The sequence below is a fragment of the Verticillium dahliae genome, genomic scaffold, assembly GCF_000150675.1.
Source record: "Verticillium dahliae VdLs.17 supercont1.12 genomic scaffold, whole genome shotgun sequence".
Lineage (NCBI taxonomy): Eukaryota > Fungi > Ascomycota > Sordariomycetes > Glomerellales > Plectosphaerellaceae > Verticillium > Verticillium dahliae.
In genome coordinates this window covers 624,568-648,633 of record NW_009276943.1, presented here as the reverse complement: position 1 = coordinate 648,633, position 24,066 = coordinate 624,568, and the positions used below count along the sequence as shown (strand labels likewise).

Here is a 24,066-nt window from a genome sequence, read left to right as displayed (position 1 = left end):
GGCCTGAGAAGGGGTTCAGGGGAGGGGAGAGAGAGTGGAACGAGATTGGGCGCGAATTGTCCCCCCAGCAAACCACAACGTGGACTGCCCCCCCCCTGGCCAGTCGGCAATGCGTGCGTTGTTGCGAAACGGGATTCCCGAGGTTGTGGGATACACTGATGACCGAATGGGCCCTCTGCCGTGGAGAGGCGGGTCATGGTGATCTGCCGGAACGCTGCCTCCCCCCGGCCTGCACCTCATGCTGGCCGACCCGAAGAGAATGACACGAGCCCCTAAAAAAAAAACTTGAGCTTCTGTTTCATGTTGCTGGCGCTTGGTGGTGGTGTCCCCTTTCGGCAAGGCCATGCTGATGCTGGTGCTGATGCTGGTGGCTCGGCTTGGCTTGGCTCTTGTGTCGTCCGAAGGGAACACGGGATGATGGGGTCATGAGCGACGGCGTTATGCGTGACGACGCTGCGTCACCGTGTCATGGCAGAGTAAGTGGCCGGCCAAGCTGGGGATTTGCATGTTTCATGTTGTCCGCAGGCCCGGGGAAATATAATCCAGACAACATCTCTCCTTCGCTCTCTCTCGCGTCGACCGACGGACCATGCATGCGCCATGTCTTGATTGAGCCTGCGAATCCCTTCATCGGTTTTTTTTTTCAACGTCTTCTACTGCGGGTGTCCAGGCGTCTTTCTCTTCTTTTCCACCCCTCCTCTCCCACACATTGAGTGCAGCGATTGCCTCTACCTTCCCTCAGGTAGTCAAACACCATGGCTATCAAGTCACGCATCTCCTCGCCCCTCGAGGCCGGTCCCTCCATCCTCGACGTCCAGCACTTACCGCCCAACCTGACAGAGGCCCTCGAATACGCCTCCCACCGCCTCACCCGCAAGGGCATCCACACAACCCTCATCGTCCTGCGCAGAGACTACCAGCTGCCCCTCGCCAGCGCCGACGGCCCCTCGCCCTGGTCGCCAACCCACGCCCGCACCGCGAGCGCCCCCCTGCGCATGCCGTCCTTCGCCACGTCCCCCATGGTCGCCTCCTTCAAGAAGCTCGTGCGCACCGGCAGCGCGACCGCCGCCTCGCGCGCCGACACCCCGCGCCTGCGCTGGCCCCTGACCCCCGCCACCCCCGCCACGCCCCTGACCGCCTCGTCCGCCGGCACCGACGCCGGCCACGGGCCCATGGCCGCCAACGCCTTCGGCCTGCGCCTCGTGCTGGCCCATGTGCTGACGGACCGCGAGGAGAGGGTGCTGCGGCAGACGATTGAGCGGGCCGAGAACAAGTTCCGCATCGGGTACGTGCCGTCTCTGTCTCTGCTGCGCTTCGGCCCACGTATACTACAGTTTGAGAAGAAGGCAAGACTGACAGACACAGGACGGAATGGCTGTCGCCCGCCACCGACGCCGCGAGCAGCGGCCTCGCGGCGCCGCTGATCCGCCGCTCCCTCGCCCAGAACGAGGTCCTCTTCGCCTCCGACGGCCTGACGCTCGTGTCGCTCGACAGGCTGTACACCTTCAAGGCGGCGCTGGCGAGCTTCGCGCGCACGGGGTCGCCGCTGCGCCTCGAGGACGCCGTCGACGAGCACGGCGCCTCGTGCTGGCGCTCCGCAGCCGCGTCAACCGCGGCGAGCTCGTCAGCACGTACCGCTGGATCGGCCTCGGCGAGGGCGCCCTCGGCGAGGTCGACAGGATGTACAGGCGGGAGTACGGCGGCGTCGGGCGCCGGGGCGGCGTCGCGGGCCTGCGCGTTGACGGGGACGAGTCGGATGCCGAGACGATCATGGAGGACGAGACGGATGAGGTCGAGGAGGAAGAGCGGTCCGAGGTCGTACTGGTGACAAAGGACGAGCACGCTGGACACGATAAGCCCGACGAGCCCGACGAGCCCGACGAGCCCGACGAGCCCGAGGTCCAGATTTGCGTGGCCTTGGCGCCGCTGAAGATTGGCAAGCCGCCGTCGCCCAAGGCGGCGCCGGTGCTCAAGCTCCAGACGCAGTTTGACGCAAAGGTGTTCCGGCCCGTGGCCCGCGGCATCGCGCCGCAGCCGCAGCCTGAAGACGAGGAGCAGCTGACGGCGCGCCCAGGCCGGGACAGCCGCCAGAACCAAATCTGGAGCCCCGTCTCCATCGCCGAGGTGTTGGGCGACGAGGGGAGGACGGCGCAGAGGCTCGGGCCCATGACGCCAAACGGGTACGAGGACATCTCGCCCATCACGCGAGGCGAATGGGGTTTCCTCATGGGACCGGGCGGCGCCCAGAGCGGGAGGACGGCGGCCGTGGTGACCTGTTGACGCCAGGACCCTGAGTGTCCGTCTGTATTTTGTATTGCGTTCAGCCTGTTTTCCCTCTTTTTCTTCTTCTTGTCACGACATTCACGAGCATACCCATTTAGACGAGATTGTAGCACTCCGGAGAGAGAGGAAAAAAAGAAAGTCTTTCGCAAGGCGACATTTGATTCATAGCCGGCCATTACCTGTGGGCATGTGAAATTCATGAAATGAGGGGGTATCATTCTCGCCATCCGCCTACCATCCGTACCGGCTCGACGCGTCCTTGCGATTGCTCTTGCCCTTGGCGAAGCTCTCCTCGAGCGCATCGCGGTTGTTCTGCACAGCATTGACGAGCTGCCGGAGGTTGTGCTTGCCTGGCGCGATGGAGCGCACGGGGTTGTGAGTCTGCTCCTGGCCCGAGGCGCGCAGATCCTCGTTGTGCTGGTACTCCTGGTCCGTGTTGAAGTTGATGACCCTCGTGGCTGCGGCACCCTGGGGGTTGCTCGGGCCGCCACGGCCAAAGAGCTCGCGGCGCTCGGCGGCCGAGAGGTTGAGGTCGTTTGCAATCGTGTGCAGCGATTCCTTGTCGGACGTGGGCGCCGTCGTCGGTGCCGGGTGGTTTGCGTAGGGCTCAGCCTCGTCTAGGTATGGATTGTACGCACGCGCGGCGGCCTCGGTCTGGAAGAGAGGTTCATAGGCTCCTGACGCTGACGTCGTGCTCGGAGCCGGGGCGGGTTCCGGTTCGCTGTCGAGGGAGAAGAGGGATATCTTCTTCGGTGGCGGCGCCGGCCCAGCGTCCTTGGCCTCCTCTGCAGATGGTGCTGCAGCGGCCGGCAAAGGCACTGCTGCTGCTGCTGCTGCCGGTTGGGGCAGCTTTTTGGCCGACTTCTTCTTGTTCCTGGCAACTGATAATGGCCGAAACATCATGGGTTTGCCGACCAGCTTGACCTCCTCTTCAGGCTTCATCGTCTCCGGTATGGATGGTTGAGGCGCCGTCTTGGGTGGCGGCAGCGAAAGGCCCGAACCCTGACCCTCCCCGCCAGGATCTGCACTCGGGCTGTCGCGACTGAAGCCAGCTTCGGCGCTCGTCTTGAGCTGAAAGACAGGCCGCGACGAGCTGCTGCTGCTGCTGCTGCTGCTCAACGCAGACGGTCTTTTCGCGGCGTTCTTGGGCGCTGGCAGCAGCGAGCTGAAGCCGGCAAACAGACCGCCGCCGCCGCCACCAGTCTTGGTGCGCTTCGCTGGAGGGCCATCATCGGCCGAGGCAACGTCTTGGCGCTTTGTTTGAGGGAGGTTGACGACAATCTTTCCGGGGTTGGCGCGGTTGACGACTTTCTGGAAGGGCTTCTTCGAGTTGGGTCCAGGTGCTGTTGGCGCTGCAGTCGGCTGGACAGGTGCTTCGGAATCGGAGTCCGAATCAGAGTACTCGACCAGAGCCATGGTTTCGAGTCAATGTAGCCTTGAACCTGGATCAGTCTACTGCCGGCTTCGGTTTTGGGGTTTTTGGGGTGGCTTCGTAGTTGCAGGAACTTCGTAGTTGCAGGAATGCACAACTTAGTGCTAACCAGGCCGCTCGCAGGTTCCAAAGTGGATGCAAGGCTACTGACTGCCTTATCGCACTGTCACGACGGCGTTATCAAGCTCGTGTGGGTCCGTGCATGTCGACATGCGCGACTACCATGTTCGCTCCGCTGGAGCTTCGGCGCGGGGGTTTCACAAGGCTGGAAACGATACCACGAGGGTTGTTCCGCCGCATCGCCAGTCACATTGCAGGACCTCTCTCCTTTACCTTTTGCCTTTTGCCAGTCAAACAGTCAAAACACGGCTTGTATCTTTCCTCTCCCGCATTCCGGCAATGCGAGGTGCCTTCTCTAGGCCTTTACCGACAGCGCGACGTTACCCCCCTTTCTCCATACTCGCCATGCGCCCATCGTGAGTTGACCGATTGACCTTCTTGTCCACCCAGTACCTACGAATCAGGGACATTCGACACAGCCTCGGCCTTTTGCAGCAGCCATGTCGGTCTTTCAAAATGAAGAGTATGTTTAACCCCACGGCTTCTATCCTCGCTGGCCTCGACTGATCATCGCAGCCTGGTTGCGTACCAGCTTCGTTGCGGCTACCTGACGGAGATTGCTGATGGAGTCGGCGAACGACTGATCACGCTGAATGACGGCTTCATGAAATCCTCTGACTTTAAAGCCGTAGGCTGGCAGGCCAATCCCGACTTGAGCAAACGATGCTACTCCCCCCCGATCCCAACCGCCATCGCATCGGAATACTTCCAGGCTCCGCGTCGCACTGGCGTGACTCTCGAGGACGAACCTGACGAAGCCGGAATCCTGACAGGCGGAGGCACCGATACATTTGGCCCTGGCTTGGCCACCAGGCGGAGGCGGCGGCGCGAGACCCTTGAGGACGACGACAGCAGCGACCTCTCCGATGAAAGCGACGACGACGAGGCCACCCAACGAGCGGCGCAGCAGATCAGGTTCGCCAAGATGCCGGTCAGGGCACGAGCCGGCTCTAGTCCGAACCAAACCTCCACCATGCGCCAAGCAGCCGCCGTCACGTCCTCTCCGCGCGCGGCGCGCGGCGCCCGTCGGGGATCGCAGTCCGCCTTGGAGGTCGTCAAGGAGAGAGCACGCCGGGACACTGTCACAAGCAGCGAGATATCGTCCGACACGGAGTTTGACGCCTCGGCGTTCCACAAGCACAGGGAAGCAGCCAAGGCGGCCACCAAGGCCGTCAGGATCCAGGCCCGAATCAACGAGGAGCCTGTCGAGGGTATCAGGCGGGCCAGCACCGACCTGCTCCCCGAGGAGGAGGAAGACGACTCGGACGCCTCCGACCTGTCAGGCGCTTTCCTGGAGAGCATCGACTCGGCTGGTATCCTCGATACGGTCGAGCACCCGAATCAGGCCTCGCCAGATCGGCAAGTCGTCGGGACACCGCCGCGCCAGTTTACTCGGACGTCCACCATTCGCAGGTCACAGGCTCCCCCACGGGTTCTCCAGGCGCTTCCCCCTCCCCGCCCCATGAGTATGATTCGACCCATCAGCATGGTTCAACCGAAAGGAATGCTCTCTGCGGCTCTCAAGGCTCGTAAGACGAAGCCGACAGTCCCCTTCGAGAGGTTCGCTAGCCTCTCCGGACAAGGAGAGAATGCCCCTATTGCGGTGCAGATCTACCCAGCCTATTCGAATAATCCAATGAAGCCATTCGAGGTTCTCATCCGTCGCATGGTCCACCATGGCGAAGGGGGCGATCGACCAGTCACAGTGGCCGACCTCATCGGGCTCAGCCTCTGGAAGTACAATGATGAAAAGAGAGAACCACCCATTCCGAGTGATAAGACCAATATCAACTGGTGGACCTTGAGAATGGTCGAAGAGGATGGCGAGGTAGATGACGACTTTCCCCCTTTCGACAGAACCAAGGCCCTCACGTCCTTCACCACGGCCAACAACAGGGCAGCTGGCCGAATGCGGGCCAACTCCAAGACCCACGATAACTTCGGCTTGGTCGAGGCTTCGCAGGAGGAGTTTGAAGAGAACCAACTCGCCACACCCCAGGAAGAGGAGGAGGAGGCGCCTGCCGAGGAGGCCGCCCAAGAGGACACGACGCCGCGCAACACACCGCAGCCCACACAGACATTTCTGCCGCCGCCCACGGAACCTCGGCCGAACCCCGTCACGAACACGACGTATCGTCAGCAGCAGCCTGCGGTATTCATGGACCAGCCGACCGCTGCACCAGCACCAACGCCGAACGCGACGCGAGGCCAGCAAAAGCTGCTGCGCGTCCACCTACACTCTACCGACATTGCTCCCGGTCAGCTGGTCACGCTTGACGTGACGACAGACACGTACATGGCCGAAGTTCTAGACCAGGTCTGTCGCAAACGGCAGCTGGATAAGGCCAACCACGTTTTGAAGATGCCTGGCGGCGGCCCTGTAGTGCTGCTCGACGCCAAAGTTAGCACAATCGGCAGTCTCTCCGACCTGGAGCTGCACCGGCGACGATTCGCAACGGATGGCCCGCTAACCATGACGGGCTCGCCAAGCAGTGCTTCGCCGAAGCTACTGCCATTCTCAGATGGGCCACCGGGGCGCAGGGCCAAACGGACGCACATCATGGGCTCCCACCCGTTGGCGCAGCAGGCCCTCAAGCAGGCGGAGCTCACGGGATCCTGCAAGTCATGGACCGTCTGGCGACTGCGGACAGTCAGGATGATGAGCCAGAGCGAGCGTCGGCTCGAGATTGACGGCGAATACGTCCACATCAAACCAACATCTGCACGTGAAGGCAAGACGACGACGGCACACATGACCCAGATTATCGGATGCAAAGTGTTTGCGAAGCATCCCAACCAGTTCAAGGTACGTACTGCACTTGTTTGTTCAAGATGTTGTGCGGATGCCTCTTCAAGCAGCCGAGTAGCGCCGCGCTTTGCGTCTCAACAGATCCTGCTGCCCAACGGCGCTAGGGAAGCCCTGTTCCAGCGGAATACTGACGATAAGGTTCTTCTAGCTCATCATCTACAAAGATACGGAACCCAAGCGCTACGATTTCGAGGCAAAGAACCCAACGGAGGCTAACGATATGGTGACGGAACTTAAGAAGATGGTCGCCCAGGTCACCGGCTGATAGCTGCGTGTTTCAACGCACCGCCCCGCAAACAGGCAAAATAGACGGACTGGATCGGCCCTCGTTGTGAAGGCAACAAGCGAGACTCCCCTTACTACCGGAGCTTGTTTCGGGAATGGTCGGTCTGCTGTGTTGACCGACCCTTCCGCTGAAGACTGGTATGGACGTTCAGAGGCACCAGGCAGGCTGTGACAGGTCAAAATCCGTTGAGCTTCAACGTCACAGTGACAGCGACATTCGGCCGACTGGCCTGGAACACGGACTTTTGTCAAGGAATCGCGTCACTGATTGGATAGGGAGGCATCGAAAGCAGGAATTCCATTGCACCAGCCAACCACAGCGGATCTGAGAGACGCTGGTAACGGAGGATCGCTGCAGTGGGTAGATGGAGGTTTACACGGACGAGCTGACGCGTCCCGCACTCCAGTCATGGTGGTCCCCACCACACGAACCTGGACTCTCTCGTGCGTGCGGCGGGTGATTCTGGCCCACCATGTCGCAATTGGGGATTCGGGTCCTTCAAGCGCTAGAATACTGGGGTAAAACAAGGCAAATGGGGGCGGAAGACTGGGGGCGGGCGGCCCTCGCGCTAGCCAGACTTGCCAGACCAGGCTTTTGCCCATGGCCGAGTGAGGCGCTGGTTTAGTTGATGCGCCTGGGAAGAAGGCCGTCGAAGGCCTGGGTTTGTCAACAACAAAGCTCACAGTCGACCACTGGGCACTTTGATCCACAGCATAGCTCCGATGATCGGTCTGACCGAGGCCTCCTCGGCCAAGCAGCGAGAGAAAAGCGTAGAATTCAACGGACAACAGACGACTGATCACACTCCAATGCCTATTCGCTTGCAAAACAGCGTGATCACAAACGATAGGGGTCCGACCAGGAAGAAGCAACGTCCACCTATGAGACTGCTCCATCTCAGGAGATTTGCCTGGCTCGGCACTCAACAGGCGAAGTGCGATGAATGGACAGACCCTGGGAGTGAAAGCGTCTCAAGTACCTGTTCCTGCAGAGAAGCAACACTGTGCCGTGTCTGGCATCCACGTCAGTCTCACATTCGGACGTTGCTTGATTCTGATCGTGTCGGACGTCTAACTCATGGATGGGTTCGGGACCGCAATGTGCTTTGGAGGTCGTCTCCGAAACCTCATCTCTCCCATTCTGCCGGCGACTTGGTCGAAACGACGGAACATTGGCAAGTGACGCAATGAACGGAGCACCAAGACGCTGCAACAGTGAACCTGGTTGTTGGTGGACGAAAGCCGATGCACGGGACAGGGGTACCTAGACGCAGGCTCCTTGTACCTCAGGCCGCGCAGGGATGCATGCTCGAAGCTCAACGGCACCCGGTCCTCTGGCGGCGGACGTCATGGGGTGATGGCGGGGAGGAACCGCAATTGCAGTGCAGTTCCCATGTTCCAGCGGCCCTGGCCAGCCTTGCCGCCCTGCCGCCCTGGCGAGATGGATGACTTGGGGTTGGAGTCTGAAGCTCGTCTCGCTCGCCAGCAGTTTGCGGTCACGCTCTCGCCCGCTCGCTTGCACAGCGCAGGAGCACGCAGTACGCCAAGCGGCTCTCACCCCCCCGGCCGGCTTGGCTGACGGTAGCGTCCACCTCGCCTGTGCTGGATTCTGGGAGCAAGCTTTCTAGCGACCTTTGGCGGGATGGCCAGTTTGTGTGTCTCTGGCGCGCGTTCGCATGCGCAAGAAGAGTGCGTACCACGAGCCCTGCCAGGTCAGCCGTCCCAGAGGCGGCGAGGATGGGCATTTGCGAATCCGGCACGTGTGTTTTGGGCCCACCATGATTGCAAAGAAACGGGCAAAATACACGATCCGGTTGTACAGGGCGAATGGACTATCCGATGGCTGATCTTTGCGTCTCGCTAGGTGCGTCCTTCGCGTGTCTGCGCCTCTCCTTTTGCTCCACTACCCAGACACTTGTCGCAGCCGCAACAGTCTGGATCGCACACCCATAATGCCAATTGGATTCAGAGACAGGGCCGAAATGCGGCGAAGGCTCTCGACCCAGGCTTGAGTGGTCGATTGGCTGGCTGGCAAACGGCCTGGACGGGACAGGCATTCGGTCGTAGTCTCTCTCTCAAGCACCCTGTCTGTCTCTGCCGCCACTGTTCTGGCCTCGTTGCTTTATTCGGTAACAATTACGCCTTGCCACCCCACACCCTCCTGTCGATCTAGAGCGAGAGTGGACTAGATGCACCCCAAACATGAAAACCGTCAAAGCAAGAAAGCAGCGAGGGCTAGCTGGGAGAGAAGAGCCGCCGCCTACGAAATCAAGCGTGGCGAGTGTCCGAGGCGTGGCTTGTTGTGCTGCGAACAGCCACAGCGCCAATGCTGCCACCGTGGATGCATATTGGGCCTAGGTACCGGCGGCTCACTCATTGGCCTGTCTTTGCTGATCTGCTGCGAATCTGACTTTTTGTTTTCCTTGCTTTGTTTGTTGCTAATTTTTTTTTTCCCGATCCTCGCTTGTGCAGGTCATGCACCAAGTGATCATTGTTTAGAGGACCTTGCAAGTCAGGTATTCTGCCATACTTGTCGCCCCAACTTGCGCGTCTTGCCAGCTTTGGGCCAGCTTCAAGCTACATGGCTCTCTAACTATCGAGAGTGACGGCCAGACCTCTGCCAGATCTCGGCCCACTCGCCACCCCGGAAAGTCATGGGTACGTAGCGGGCTACTCCAGCAACAAGCGGCTTGGGAAGATGTTCGAGCGATGGGGCCATGACGGGGCTCGATGAATCCGCTAGACCCACGCCCTGCGCGTCGCCAAAGTACATGACGTGAGGTCCAGGGGGAGGGGGGGGGGTGTGCGCGGTACGTCTGGGTCTGGGAAGCTTGCATGGTGGCAGTGGCGTGTAGGTGTGAGTGGCTCGGTTTGTCTAATGGTGCAACAACCAACAGGGAAAACAACAGGAAGAGGTCGGTCCTGAGGCATTGAGCGATGAACCAGCTTGGCTACTCCTTGCGGCAAGGCGGGAGACAGATCCTGGACCCCGGGTGGGTTGCCTGGTTGCGCAAGTGGGAGGACGCCTCGAGGCTTGGTGTCGGTGCTTGGCTCGATGCCATGTTTTGGGAGGGAGGGGGCATGTCACTCTTTTTGCGGTGTCTTGCATCTGCCAGTTTCCGCGAGCTCTCTACATATATAAAGCTCGTCCCTTGATCACCCTACATAACACACCTCTTGTCTGTTCCTCATCCGCAACAAGCAATCTCTTACTCCAAACGACTCTCTTTCGGTTTCGAAATACATCGTTCTACTACACACCCTAATCCCCCTACCTCAACAAACACTCACTACCGCCAAAATGCGTTACACTTCGGTCACTTACCTCGCCTTCGCTTCCCTGGCTGCTGTATGTCAAGCCCATCTTAGTCTTGTGACTCGTACGCTTCTCGTTCCGTACTGACAAAATACTCTCAGGCCCAGGAGCTCACCATCACCACCCCCTCGGTCCCCACCGCTGTCCCCTCGGCGGTTGAGTCTGCGCTGCCCTCAGTCCCCGACGTCGGCTCCATCGCCACCTCCGTCGCTGGTGACGTGACCTCCGGCGCCGGTGCCCTCCCCTCGGCCGCCTCTTCCATCCTCGAAGAGGCCAGCTCCGTCATCCAGTCCATCAGCGAGTCCGTCTCCTCGGCCATCGCCGAGGCCACCTCCAGCGCCCTCGACGCCGAGGCCAGCTCCTCCATCGCCGCCGCCCAGTCCTCGCTCGAGAACGCCCTCTCGACCGCCACCGACGGCGCCGCCTCCACCTCCATCCAGGAGCAGCTCTCGAGCCTGTCCACCGCGGCCGCCGGCGCCACCGGCACCGGCGATGGCGACTCGCCCGCCCCCCGCGTCACCGGCGCCGTCGCCGTCGGTGCCCTCTTCGGTGGTGCCGCCCTCCTCGCCAACCTGTAAAGGGTCACACCCCATTGGCCGACGTCTCGCCTCGCTGCGCCCGAGGCAACTTGTAATGAGAAGACATGCGGAGAGTCCTCTCCTCTGCCCGCCTGGAACCCGTGAATTGAAGTGTTCGATCACGGAGGCCGTAGGATACGAACGTTGTTGTTAGAGATGGAATGTAATTAGTTGGGGAGGGGGGTTCATCAGCATAGTTCTCCCATTGTCGGGCTGTGTCAGGGTGGGCTTTTTCTTCGAAACACTTTTTCCGGACTCACGGAGTATAATCAATATACCAATGCATCAACCACAATTTCTCATTCTCACAGCGAAACATGAATTTCCGTTTTGAGTAGTCTTGCCAAGTGAATATGTTGGCTTGCGGCTGCTGATTGAGGTGCTGGGAAGCAAGGCGGACCCCCTGTTGTCGAGTCGAGCAGCTGTCGTTTCTAGGTTGGCAGATGGTGTGATGGATGCGTTGTAGTCGGGATCGGCGATGCGCACTGCGGCACTGTTTCAATCCCTGGCGGGAGAGGAAGGACTGGGGCAGGGGTGACGGAGCGGGTGGAGGGGGGACAGGGGCGGGGCGTGCAGCTCTTTCTCTCTTTCCGCGGGTCTACCGCACGCCTGCTCTCAGCCAGCCAGAACAGTAGGAGTGGGTGCGGAGGGAGACCGCTGGTCGCTGGTCGCTGGCCACTGGCCGCTGGCCGCTGGCCACTGGGCCTCTCTCTGGGCGCTGGGTCTCTGAGCCACCTCGTGTGATGCCAGCTACCTTATTAGCGGTGCTGCCTTGCCTGGATGACAAAACAGGCACTTGTCTCTCCGCTGAAGGGACGGGTCACCCAGCTCCTGCTCCACTGTTGTTGATCGATACCTGCCTTTGCCTACTCGAAGGTACCTGCCACTCGGGATTACTTATCCCAGGTAGGTACCTACCTTGGGTAGATACTGCCTGAAGATACCTACCTACCTTCCCAAGGTGAGATACCCAATGCCAGCCTCGGCAACAAGTGCGACGACTCTCGCCCCCCAACGCGTCAGCCGTCCGATCTGATCTGATGTAATCTGTGGAGAAGACCAAGTCTGCAGCACGAATCCCCCATCACCAGTCCGACCTGCCACCAAGCCCGCTTATGTGCTGGGCGCTTCACCAAAGTGGTGTGCTCAGCTCGACTGCGACAATGTAGTGGCTCTGACAGTGGAGACGTAGAAAGATCATCTTTTGTTGCATCGCCCGACATGGCCAAACGGAGAGGAAGGAACTAAGAAAAAAAAAAAGGACACGGCAGGAAGCAAAAGGGGCCGCGAATACGATGTCGTACCATGCACAGCAAGGGGGGGTGTGTCTCTCCAAATCCAGGGGCGTCTTTTTGCTCCTGTTCTTTTACTGTTTTATGTTTTACTAATACCTTACTACACTTGCCCCGGAAGCTCTTCTTGCTTCTCTTGTTGTGTACACTGGCGGCCCAGGAAGCAATAAATGCAATGCAATGCATGTCTCTGTCAACACGGCGTCTCGTCCCAGATGCGTGCATTTCAGAGACAACCTCCAGAAATCAGCCCGTGGCGGCGGGGCCATGTCAGGTGGGCGCATGGCTGACGGGACAACCGCCGCCCGAAGCATCCATTGCTTTTCGTATCATTGACACGAGTGGGGGGGGGGGGGCTATGGAGTGACAGCCTTGGGCTTGCTTTGTGCCCAAGGCATCGTTGTCGCGGAAGGCGGATGGGGAGACCGCGGCGTGGCTGGTGATGAGAGAGAAATCCTTCAGACATGAGTATCTCCACGAGAGAGCTTGGAGTGTATCCTTGCTTCTGAAACGGGCTGGCGGCTCTGAAGCAAAAGAACCAACCCACACGAGGCTGGGGCGGCAGCCGCCCACCAGGGATTAGGGGGGGTAAGGGAGTCAGCTTCTCGCCAGTGTATCTGGGTATCTGACCTCGACTTGACTGGGCGGTTCATGCAAGAAGAGGAGAAAATACTCCGAGGCACCTGTCATCATATCATGCCAAGGTAACTACCTAGCTTCTCCTGTTTACACAGCAACACGGCTGTGCGTGTAAAGTGGGCTGTTTTGGCCCATCGGCATCCCTGGTGAGCTGCTGTTGATCGTCCCCGGTCCTCTCCTCCAAGTGCAGCATGTCTTCGGCCGCTTTTCTTGTGCTGGCTGCTTCGTCTTGCGTGGCCTGTCTCGCTCCACTGCGTTTCGACTGCTGCATCCTCCCGTCCTTGTTGTTGTTGAGGCTCCCTCACCCCAGACCCCCAGACATGAGGGACGCCCAGTCTTCGGTTCTTCACGCCTGCTTCACTTCCTCCTTTCCGACGGCGGGTCTTGCCTCCTACCACTGCAAGCGGGCGCAAAGCTTGATTTTCCTTGGGTGCAGACGCAAAAGCACGAAATTTGACATCGTTTGCCTGTATCTGTCTGTATGTTGGGTGTATGCATGGATGGGTATCATAGAAATCGTGTCGTAAAGCAGCTTGCTTCACTTGCCCTGGCGAGTCTCCCCCCACAGCTTGTCCACCACTTGGAACACAGCCGTCACATCTCGCATCACCTCCGGGTCGACATGACCTCCGGCCACCCGTTGCTGAATCTTGTCCGGATGCCACCGAACCCGTTCCTCCCGCAACCGTACCGCGAAATCCCTCTCCCCGATGCCCGCGGCATCTAATCCGAGCACGAAGAACGGCCGCACAAGCGCTCCATCGCCGACGTCTGCTCTCTTACCGCTCTCCACAGGCCATGGGAGACCCTTGGCATCCCTCGCGCCCGTGTCGGCCTCCCACGCAGCCCAAGCCCTGCCGTACTCTGCAAACCGGTCCTTCCATCCCCGCCGGGCCCTCCTTTCCTCCCCGCGCCGCAGACTCTCCTCCATCTCCCTGTTGACCCTCTCCCGCCTGCGTGCGTCCCTGTCCTCGCGCGCCCGTGCCTCCTGCGCAGCATCCCGCGCCTTCTTCCGCGCCTCTCGTTCCTCGAGGAGGCCCTCGTGCGTCTTCTCCCACATGCGCCGCCGGACGTACGTCGCGTACTCCTCCTCATTCATCTGCTCGAGCTCGCCGCGGGCCTCGGCCGCGTACTCGTGCACCGGCTGCCCGTACACGGACTCCCAGTACGCGGCGCCCTCGTCGTCGGCCATGGCGTCGAAGAGGGACTCGCGAAACGCGGCGTCGGGGGAGAGCGGTTGCGGGGCGTACGGGTCGGGCGGCGTCGGAGACTGGTGCCGTCTCCGTCGATGGCGCTTCCGTCTCGATGGCGACGAGGCGCCGTGTTCTGCGTCATCGTCGTGGCGGTGCGACGCGCGAGGTTGGGAGGACTTGAAGCGGAAGCGCTTGCCTCTGGGCTTGTGGTCCCCCGCGCCGGACGTTTCTTCTGTTTCGTAGGTTCGGGCCTCGTCTTTTGAGCGAGCTCGGGGCGGTCGGGTTTTCTGTGCGTCTCGTTCTATGTCTCTTGTCTTTGTGCGTTCCCTGCGGGCATGCGGTCTCTCTTCGTCTCTGTCGCGCAATGGGCTGGCGGAGCGTCTTCTACGCTTTGATGGGGGTTCGGCGTCGTCGTGCTCGGGGTTGATTGACGATAGAATGTGGCGCCGGCGGGGGGAGGTCGGGTAGCCTGACATTTTGTCGGCCTCGTCACAGAGTCGCCGTGCTCGAACACCTCTGGGCCGCGTTGTTGTGCATTTTGCTGGAGGAAGCTTGAGGCCATCACGTCACAGGGATTTGATCGCTGGAAGTTGGGCTTATCTTATCAGCATGTTTGGGTGGGGCAGGACAACCGCCTCTCGACAGCCTCAAGCTCGCCTTCGATCTCATTGTCCTCTACAACCTGCTGTGTCCTTCTACGCTTTCTGAATCAACATAGGGTGCTCGGTCAAGTATGTGATTTTTTTGTGACCAGAGCTAGGTCCGGCCGCGAAGCGGCAGCATCCCACTACCTCAGCCGACGAGCTACGTCACTCTCGTGAACGAACCAGCTGATGTCGTTGGCTCTCGCTGTGACAAGGTTTGTGAGATGTCCAAGAAGGACAAGCTTCTTTCCGGTGGCTTATTCTTGAATATTCTCTTCTACCTGCGATTTTGCCTCGCAGGCGCCACGTAGCAGGGGACTAACGCCATACTGCGGTGTCAAGGTTAGGGCACAAACGAGGCTGATCGCGCATTTCTCGAGGGTGCATGCGATCTGACAAAGACTGCGAATACACCTATGACATGACTACATCTTGCTTTAACGCGAAGGACCTCGAAACGATGGCCACTGTGCTCCAGTCTCGATCCCGTCTTGCCTACCCACGTCAAGACCACTTATATCGATCCACCCAGACTGCAGAGCTATAATCACATGGCTCAGTTTCTAACGATGGTGCAAACAGACCTGTGGTGCTGCCAGTCAACACAATGGCGTTTGTCATGTACGCCCAAACCAACACCATGGCCACGCTTGATCCCGAATCACTCCATTGGCTTGGCTTACTGAGTATGGAGGCCGCCTCCTGCAGGATGGGTTCTGAGTTCTGCCATCGGGATCTTAATATATGCTTGAATCTCAAAGCAAATCCATGTGATAGGGTAGTCTGCAGTCGGACTCGTGTTCCCTCATCTCGCAGGTGCAAAACTGACCGTAGGCTTCATTTTTGAGAAATAGCAGACTTGACCCGAAGCTGCCATGGCTGCATCAGTTCTCTTCTCGAATGACACGGCAGCAATCTGTAAATCCCTCCAACTCAGATAACGCATTCACCATGAAGGCTCTCAAGAACTACTTTGTTAGCGAACACCCAGTCGACCAAATCAATACCCCAGGAAGCCGTTCCGAGTCGGAGAGCTCCCGGCGGTCTTCTACAAACCATCGAAAATCCAGTTCACTGAAATCCCAGTCTTCCCAACAGCCCCCTCGCACCAATAACAAGCCAGACACATGCTTGCCTGTCTGGGCAGGACAGGATCTGGGCCCTGTCGCAGACATCAGGGCAGAGATTATGGTACAGAACCTGTGGCAAGACCAGCTGCGCAGAGTCTACGCGTCTGGATTTGACCCAGAGGAAGGTGCCGTTTTGAAGAAGGGCCGAGGAGACTACATCTGTGCTCCAGCCAGCCTGGAAACGATCCCGAATGGCTTCTTCGAGATGGTTCGCCAGCTAAACGTCAGCGTGGGTAGGTCCCTTCCAGCCTGCAGGAGCCAGCCACTAATTTGGGACAGTGTGCCATTACAGTCAACTCACCGGTTGTTCAGTCCATCATGCTGAGAGTGCCCGACCACCTGCAGTCGCTTCCAGTGTCCGATGGCCTAAAACTTCAAGTGCTCCCGAGTATGAGGCACCTCCCCAGCTGTCACAAACATCACTTTGCCGCCTTTGTCAAGGACCCTCCAACGTTGGTGGTGTGGGACGATGATCCGCAGAAGGTTCTTTCAAGAGCCGAAAATATCGAGCAAATGATTGTCAGATACGTCTGGCACATGGCTGATGAATTGGATCAGCGGGCCGAGAAAGGACACGCGCTGGAGCCTATCCCAGAAGAAATCTCACTAGCGGACCTGGAGAATGGCGCCGTCGCTGAGGTGAGGCCCTTGAAGCTGAGCAGCAGCATCATTGTATCTCTTGCTCTCTGCCTCTCCATCTCCTGTCTCGGCCTTGGTTGGAGAGCCTTGGCTCTGCAAACGACGGTTGACGGCTCTTACTTGAGGATGTGTCTCATCATCGTTGCACCACTCACAATCGCCGTCAGTCTTGTAGGTGGTCTTCTTTGACATTGTTGGTTCCTGCTACTAACTTGATCCAGTTCTTCTTCCTCATTATCGTGGCCGATATATTTGAACTCGTAGGCCCTGTTGGCTGCGTCCTTGAGAACTCGCAGAACTATTCAGGCAAGGCTCCGCGACGTCTAGACAGAGCCCAAGGTGCATTTCCCCACGTCACTATACAGATGCCAGTCTACAAGGAAGGCCTGAACCCCGTCATCAAGCCCACTGTTCTGTCAGTCAAGACTGCCATTTCAACATACGAGATGCAGGGAGGCAGCGCCAACATATTTGTCAATGACGACGGTATGCAGCTGCTATCTGAAGACGAGGCGCAGATGCGTCGGGAATTCTATGACGAGCACAACATCGGCTGGACGGCTCGGCCAAAGCATGACCCGAAGCCCAAAGACTCCACGACGCGTCCTTTTGTCCGACGAGGGCGATTCAAGAAGGCGTCGAATATGAATTACGGCCTCAGGATCAGTAACCTGATCGAAGACAAGCTCTTGACCGTGGAACGCCATGAGAATTGGAATCAAGACGCGGAATTAGAAGCATACAGACGATGCATGGACGAGGTCCTTGAAGAGGATGAAGGACGCACCATGGCCGGCGGCAATGTCCGCATCGGGGAATACATTCTCCTGATTGATTCCGATACCAGAGTCCCGAGTGACTGTCTCCTCGACGCCGTCAGCGAAATGGAGGCATCGCCACAAGTCGCCATTATCCAATACACATCAGGTGTGATGAATGTTAGCGACTCGTTTTTCGAAAAGGGGTACGTGTTGCCATTGTCGTTTAACCTTGAGCTTTGCGTTGGATAACTGCTGACGTTCGGCCCCAGAGTTACTTGGTTTACCAACCTGATCTACACCAGCATCACCTTTGCCGTGGCCTTGGGCGACATTCCACCCTTCGTAGGGCACAATGCTATCCTGCGATGGTCAGCGCTGCAGGACGCCGCCTCCTACATTTGCGAGCATGATCAGTGCGAGAAGTTCTGGTCCGAATCCCACGTCTCCGAGGACTTTGACATGGCGTTGCGACTGCAGACCTCGGGCTACCAGCTGCGCTTCGGGGCCTACACAGGCGACGGCTTCAAGGAGGGCGTGTCACTGACCGTCTATGACGAACTGATGCGCTGGGAAAAGTACGCGTACGGCGTGAACGAGCTGCTGTTCCATCCTTTCCGAAAGTGGCCTTATAAAGGTCCCTTCACGCCACTATTCCACCAGTTCGTTTGGTCAAATATCCCATTCTACAAGAAGTGCACCATAATGGCATATATCACGACATACTATGCAATTGGTCTATCGTGGCCATTGACCCTCCTCAACTACTTTCTCACGGGTTGGTTTTTCGGCCACTATGACAAGTACTATATCGATTCGTTCGCCGTCTATTTCGCCATCATTGTCGTCTTTCCTGTGGCGAGCAATGTCTGTCTTGCTGTGCTGCGTTATCGGCTGGGGCAACAGGGCCTCATACAAGCTCGTACGTGTGCCCCTCTCTTCTTTGAGTGCCTTCATGTGTCAGATGAGCCCGACGCGGAGACTTGCTAACGACTTAGTCATTACCAACTTCAAATGGGCTCCCCTCTTTACCATATTCCTCGGTGGCATCTCACTTCACGTGTCCAAGGCGCTCCTCTGCCACTTCTTCGAAATCAACATCCAGTGGGGCGCAACATCCAAGGAGGTGGAGCGGTGTAACTTCTTGGAAGAGGTTCCCAAGATCCTCAAGAGCTTCTGCGGTACATTCGTCTTCTGCTTCCTCATGACGGCGCTCATGGTATGCGGCATGTACGTGTTCCCGCGGGTCTGGCGCATCGACGAGTTTGCTTCCATCTACCCGCTCGCGAGCGTGACCGTGTGTCACTTTTTGCTGCCCGTTCTGTTGAATCCGGCCTTGATGAAGTTTAGCTTCTAGAGGGCTGCGTTGAATGGGAGATCGTGCCATGATGGTCCAGGCTGTCTGGTTTCTGCTGGTTTTCGAGGTGCCGAAGTTGCCGTCGTCTTCCGATGCTACGATGCAGATGTGGATAGCGTCTCAAACGCTGCAATCAGATCGATCTGGCTTTATTTTTTTAGGTAGCTAGTTTGTATTGATTGTCGACCTGTATTTGTTGGCGGCCTGTCCCGGCCGTGCCATTCGTCTCGGTCGTCCTGCAAGCCTGTCTCGTTATAGCCTAGTTGAGCAGCCTCCTCTACCATCGATTTCAAGGAGAGCCAGAGTGGGCTGGAGCGACAACTGATAGATACCGCTTATATGAGTCAGACCTTGAAGCAAAGTGCGCAGTCTTCTAAATCAAGTCACCGACTGCCTCTCAACTGTCAATCATAGCGTGGTCATCCCACATCAGGTAAGGTAGGCCGCTAGATAGGGCTGGCGGACAGGTCTTTCAGGGGTAAGGGGCAGAGCTTGGAGGCTGGCACCAGTCAATTATGGGGAAGCATCGACCCGCCAGGCCCCTACCTTTCCTCGGATGACGTACCGAAGTCCACTGTGAACTGTGACGTGACGACATGTCGTCCGTTGAGCACTCCTTCCCTGTGGCTGTCCCATCTTGCGGCTCTCCTTCTCAACCAAGTGATGGGTGAGTCCTTCCGATGTCCCATCTTGCCACCGAACATTACAGATTCCAGGCAATGGGAGCCTCTGTGCACCGCAGAAGGGCACCTCTCAAGCCGTAGCCAGGGCACCAGTCTCAGGAGTTCACCATTGGCCGATATAGATGGATATTGCGCTTTCGATCTGAACACTAGGAAGCGTAATGTTGGGAAACCCGCACTGAAAACCCACCCTTTACGAGGCAAATCCATCACACCCACTCGGCCCGAGCAGCGTCGTCATCTTCCAATGGGCCACTGGCGTAACACCACGCGCGCCACGCCTGTCATCCCACGCATCCAGCGCCAGCTTGACAGTATGACATCGATGGCGAGCTGACAAGGCTGTTGGAGTAAAAACAAAAAGGAAGGGAAACTATATCTCTTGGGTACATCCGGCTTGCTTGCTCCGAAGGAAGCTTCTCTCCGAAAAAACAAGACACAAGCCATACTAGCAAAACCTCCACTCTCCAAGCACCGCCAAACCTTGCACAAGCCTTTCAAGAAGCCCCCCGGACCAGAAGTTTTCACCGCGCAGGCCTCTCGCTGACGCCGCCATGTCCCAAGAAGTCGTGCGTCTCCAACCCCCCCCACCGTTCCGCCATTCTCCTCTCAGAACCTCCAGGAAACTGACCGGCGCCCACAGCCCCGCCACGCCTCCGGCCTTCACGGCGCGGACTCCCTGTCCTACACCCATTCTGACGCCAGCCTCGGCGCCTCCACGTCCTCTGGGCTGCCGACTTACGAGCAGCGCGCCCGGTCCTCGGGTCTCGGGCTCGGGCTCGGGCTCGGCACCGGTCCCGCGGCCGTCGCAGCCAGCGGCCCTGGGCCCTCGCTGGCGGATCCCACGCTTCGGCACCAGCAGACGACGATGGGCACGGAGGTGAAGGGCTCCGAGACCACGCAAAGTAACCCGGACGGCACGGTTCCGACAGATATCGCCTCCGAGCCCAGTCACGCCGCCGCCCCGCGTGTCAGTTCTGTCGGTCAGAGCCAGGCCAAGGGCGACAGCAAAACGGGCAAGCTGATGGAGAAGGCGGGCGTCAAGCTGCACAGCGCCAAGCTGGCAGAGAAGGGGGAGGCCAAGCGGGAGAAGGCGGCTGGCGTCCCAGTCTGAGCGGATGGGCGAGCGGATGAACGAGAGGATACTCCTAATGACTTTGTTTTTTCATTTTCTCTAGATAATTTTTTCAGATAATTCTCAGATGCGCAATGCTGTCATTTCCACATTTCAGATCATGCTTCGTAACCCCCTTCCCAGACCCTTCCGTCTTCTACCATGTCCTGAAAAGCCATGCGGAAGCTCTCATCGCAGAAGCTTCGTCACCCGCACAAGCAGCACACCCTCGGTGAGATGCCCCTCGCAGTCGGACAGGTGCACGAAGCGGTAGCCACCGCGCAGCCTGTTGAGCCTGACGCACGCCCACGCCGACAGATCATCACGGCCAAACTCATCGTCGCGAACGGTGAAGCGCACAAACGCGAGCTCCTCGACCACGCCCGTGATGCCCGTAAACTTGAGCGCCTCGCCGCCAAAGTCTGGATCGCGCCCGCGCAGCGTCTGCGTGCGCTCCTTGTACTCGCCCTCCCTCTCCTGCCCGTTGTCGGCAATGTGCTCCTCGGGCCCCTCGATGTGGAGCTCGACCTTGACATATGGCTTGAAGCCCTTGGCGTCGTCGTCGCCCGGCGGCAGCGGTATATTCTGCGCGGCGAGAATGTCAATCTGCAAGTCCAACGTCTTGCGGACAATCTGAGAGGCGGGGACGACATTCTCCACGTGGGTGACGCCTTTGGAGCCGCGGTAGCCCTCGGGCTTGAGGACATAGCCGTGCGTGCCAGCGAACATGCCTTCGTTCAGCATCATGCCCTCGTCCCATCTCTGCCAGTTCAGCGCCACGATCTGGATGCCCTTGCGCCAGAAGGGGGCAGGATCAAGGTTGGAGGATCTGACGCGCATGCCTGAAGGGTATGCGCGCATCATGTAGTTCTGATTGTGCGCGAAGAGAGCCTTGCTGTTCTCCTCGTGCACGTCGATAACCTTCTTCTCAGCAAGGGAGAAGATGTGCGTCGGCATTGCCGCCTCAGGCTGGTCAAGGCTTTTGAAAGAGACGCCGCGGCTGTTAAAGCCCAGATCGCTGAGCTCCTGCGTGATCTTGGACGGCTTGGCTTTCTTGCCATCGGCAGGCGTCTCGTCGTCCTGGTCCGGCGTGTCGCGTCCGGGTGAGCTACCAGGAGGAGCGTACTTGACCTTGACGATGATCTTGTTCCTCAGCTGGCCGGGTTGGGGCAGCTGCGTGGGCTCAGTATCGGGAATGGGAACAAGCAGCTCGGCCCAGACCTCTTTCATGATTTTCACCATGATGCTCTGCTGTTCAGCGCTGCAGTGCACTTCGAGACTAGCAATCAACGGCGTATCCGTTGTCTTGAAGGCGTAGTCGCGTATGGTGACACAGACATCGCGGAACGAGACCTCCTTCGTAAGGGTATACCCGTGGAGCACACGTGGCTCGACAATAGCCAGTTGCGGTGACGGTGTCTTCTTCAGCGCCGAGGGTTCAGAGGACGCAGCAGGGGCCTTCGTTTCGCTGCTGGTGGGCTTGGCGGCCGCTTCGGAGCCTGTCAACGACAAGCGTTTGAGCTTTCGTGCGAGCGGATTCGGCACCTTGTCCTTGAGTCTCTGGAGTCGGCTCTCCTTCTTCTTGGGCGCCGAGGCTGCGGGGGCACTTCCTTCCTCATCGCTGCTGATGGAGCTCTCCGAGTCCGAGTCGTCCCCGTCCCAGACATCAATCTCAATGCACCTGCAGCCGCGAAGCAGGACGTTTTTGTAGGCATCAGTGCTGGACTCGCTGTAGAGCTGGTTGCCGGTGAGGTAGGTGTTGTGGCTCGAGCTGATAAAGTAGCTGTGGAGGGGCCATGACAGATCCTGATCCTTTGGGGGCGCCGTGATAGCTGAAGAAGCGGACGTCATGTAGGCGAGAAATTCATCGTAGCTGAGGCCGTCTGTGGAAGCGATGCCGGGCTGCTTGGGTGGAGCATCTGTGTCGTGGGCGTCGCCCTGGACGTTCTTCAAGAACGAGGCGATTTCCTCTTGCTGCCAACGCCCGTCTGCGCCAGCGGTAGAGTTGAATACGCTTCTCAGATGCTTTTTGATAGGATCATTCAGCGTCTTGACAATTCGCTGCGTCTCGCTGGCGCCACCGCCAACCTGGGTTCCGCCCAGGGAGGGGGCCGTTTTCTGATCAGCCATCATGGCAGAGCAGACTTCGAAGAGCAATTTACGTTAGCACGGCCTGGAGAAGCACCATATCTCAGGATAAAGATGAAGCGGGGGTCCTGAGGTCTCAAGCAAATGCGTGCGGTGGCGTGTCAGCAGCAAGGCGGCAGGCGATGGAGAAGGAATAGTTGAGGGGCTCTAGGTAGTACCTATGCTGAGAGGGGCGGGTCGAGTACCAGACAGCAACTTACATGTGTGTCACACTAGAGGCAATCTAGAGACTTCTGCAAGCTTTTGGAGACTGTGATGTCCAGTTGAACAGTCTTATGAGTTATTTGCGGTGGGTGAAAGTTATGTGCACCCGAGATGATCAGCGTGTCGTGTGTCCTGTATCGTCGTCGCTTGGCCTTGATTTGAGGTGGTCCAGACCTCAGCTGGAGGGGCTCGAGCAGGGGTCCTTATCGATAAAGCTTGCCCCTCCCCCGCCGCCATTGCAGCCAGTGCTTGCTCGCTGCCCAGCTCATGTCGTTAACAAGAGGCAGGACAAGAATGCAGTTTTGTGCTTGAGAGGCGTCTTCTGTGGATCGAATAGTAACCCGGTTTTCTGGGGTCTTTTCTCGTTTCATGGCTCTCCCCAGGAAGTCGAGGCGCACAAGCCGCTAGACTCAGGGCGAGACGAACGGTCAGAGATGAGAGGGCCGCTGTGAGATCGATCTCGGGGAGGCTCGAACGGGCCACAGCCGAGATCAAACCTGGTGCCCTACGACAAATGCGGCAGCCTTGAACTAGGTAAAGAAGTCGGTGATGAAGGACAATGTACGTATGGATGCAGCCAATCTTATTGACGGACCATCGAGTCAGGAGCCAGCTACTCTTTCAAAAAAAAGCAAACATCTTCGTTATCATTACATTTGGTCTGTATGGGCCATGCCATTCGTGCACAACGAATTTTCATAAGGCCCTGACCTCGCCGATGATACTCGCAGCTGCAATCAAGGCTAATGTATTCACAGCTGCACCAACAAGATGTCCGTTGCACATGCTGTGAAAGGATCTTGGAGACGGCATCTGCTCATAAATTCCAGGGGTTGCGTTTGTCCCTTCCTTGCCTTCCAACAACGGACCTTGGATGTGGGCCGCTCGCCAGTGGGAGGGGAGAGAGGGGGGCGGATCCTCTGTTTCTCCTCACAGGCTCCTCCTCTCTTGTCCGTTTTCGCGTCTCTCTCCCCCACGCCAGGGTGATAGCCTTGGCCATTGGCATCGCCACCGACGGTGGCTTCGCTCGTCCGCTGTCACACTGAGATCGTTGCCAGCTGAGATGAGGGTATTGGGTATTGGCATGTGCGATGTGCGATGCGTGCCGGTTCCGGATGTGCACGCTGGCACGCAATTGATCCCATCCGACGGCACGTTGAACTGGCCTTGACGTCAGTGAGCCCGCCAATGGCATTTGGCCACTGCTTCTTGAAGCACCAAGACATGGAGGACCGAATTGGGTTCCGCTAACAACAGGGCCTCCCATTGCAAACGACATCATCAACCACCAGCTCGGACCATCACGCTATCTATTTCCGCTCATCCCACCCACCCAAGCAAGAGACAGACAGAGGTGTCTGCGACCCCGCACATCCTCCAACCCCTCATCATCCACCCTCTGTTTCCTCCTCCACCGTCCGAATTGCATCACCGATTGTGAA

At 58.4% G+C, this 24,066-nt stretch overlaps 7 protein-coding genes across 7 annotated transcripts; 4 read left to right on the top strand and 3 right to left on the bottom strand.

Moving 5' to 3' along the window:
• Window positions 1-755: 755 nt before the first annotated feature.
• On the top strand, window positions 756-2,280 carry VDAG_06481 (uncharacterized protein; the record flags this gene model as incomplete). Its single annotated transcript, XM_009658859.1, has 3 exons — window positions 756-1,285; window positions 1,366-1,539; window positions 1,602-2,280. The coding sequence occupies 3 exons, from the start codon at window positions 756-758 to the stop codon at window positions 2,278-2,280; spliced, it is 1,383 nt and encodes a 460-aa protein (XP_009657154.1).
• Window positions 2,281-2,514: 234 nt separating this feature from the next.
• VDAG_06480 (uncharacterized protein) lies at window positions 2,515-3,699 on the bottom strand (the record flags this gene model as incomplete). Its single annotated transcript, XM_009658858.1, has 1 exon — window positions 2,515-3,699. One exon carries the CDS (start codon window positions 3,697-3,699, stop codon window positions 2,515-2,517), a length of 1,185 nt encoding a protein of 394 aa, XP_009657153.1.
• A 576-nt stretch (window positions 3,700-4,275) lies between these two features.
• VDAG_06479 (uncharacterized protein) lies at window positions 4,276-6,909 on the top strand (the record flags this gene model as incomplete). Its single annotated transcript, XM_009658857.1, has 3 exons — window positions 4,276-4,298; window positions 4,352-6,656; window positions 6,793-6,909. The coding sequence occupies 3 exons, from the start codon at window positions 4,276-4,278 to the stop codon at window positions 6,907-6,909; spliced, it is 2,445 nt and encodes an 814-aa protein (XP_009657152.1).
• A 3,236-nt stretch (window positions 6,910-10,145) lies between these two features.
• Window positions 10,146-10,852, top strand: VDAG_06478 (uncharacterized protein). The gene is made up of 2 exons (XM_009658856.1): window positions 10,146-10,278; window positions 10,347-10,852. The coding sequence occupies exons 1-2, from the start codon at window positions 10,231-10,233 to the stop codon at window positions 10,821-10,823; spliced, it is 525 nt and encodes a 174-aa protein (XP_009657151.1). The 5' UTR covers window positions 10,146-10,230; the 3' UTR covers window positions 10,824-10,852.
• A 2,440-nt stretch (window positions 10,853-13,292) lies between these two features.
• On the bottom strand, window positions 13,293-14,423 carry VDAG_06477 (uncharacterized protein; the record flags this gene model as incomplete). The annotated part of the gene is made up of 1 exon (XM_009658855.1): window positions 13,293-14,423. The coding sequence occupies one exon, from the start codon at window positions 14,421-14,423 to the stop codon at window positions 13,293-13,295; it is 1,131 nt and encodes a 376-aa protein (XP_009657150.1).
• A 1,119-nt stretch (window positions 14,424-15,542) lies between these two features.
• VDAG_06476 (uncharacterized protein) lies at window positions 15,543-18,475 on the top strand (the record flags this gene model as incomplete). Its single annotated transcript, XM_009658854.1, has 5 exons — window positions 15,543-15,944; window positions 16,001-16,531; window positions 16,582-17,324; window positions 17,391-18,040; window positions 18,117-18,475. 5 exons carry the CDS (start codon window positions 15,543-15,545, stop codon window positions 18,473-18,475), a joined length of 2,685 nt encoding a protein of 894 aa, XP_009657149.1.
• A 1,986-nt stretch (window positions 18,476-20,461) lies between these two features.
• On the bottom strand, window positions 20,462-22,405 carry VDAG_06475 (1-phosphatidylinositol-4,5-bisphosphate phosphodiesterase gamma-2; the record flags this gene model as incomplete). The annotated part of the gene is made up of 1 exon (XM_009658853.1): window positions 20,462-22,405. One exon carries the CDS (start codon window positions 22,403-22,405, stop codon window positions 20,462-20,464), a length of 1,944 nt encoding a protein of 647 aa, XP_009657148.1.
• Window positions 22,406-24,066: the final 1,661 nt, after the last annotated feature.

What these genes read in the sequence shown, in the direction of transcription:
- VDAG_06478 (XM_009658856.1), top strand. Translation starts at nt 10,231, where the DNA reads ATGCGTTACACTTCGGTCACTTACCTCGCCTTCGCTTCCCTGGCTGCT. An exon ending in CCTTCGCTTCCCTGGCTGCT is followed by an intron (nt 10,279 to 10,346) that starts GTATGTCAAGCC and finishes AAATACTCTCAG; the next exon opens with GCCCAGGAGCTCACCATCAC.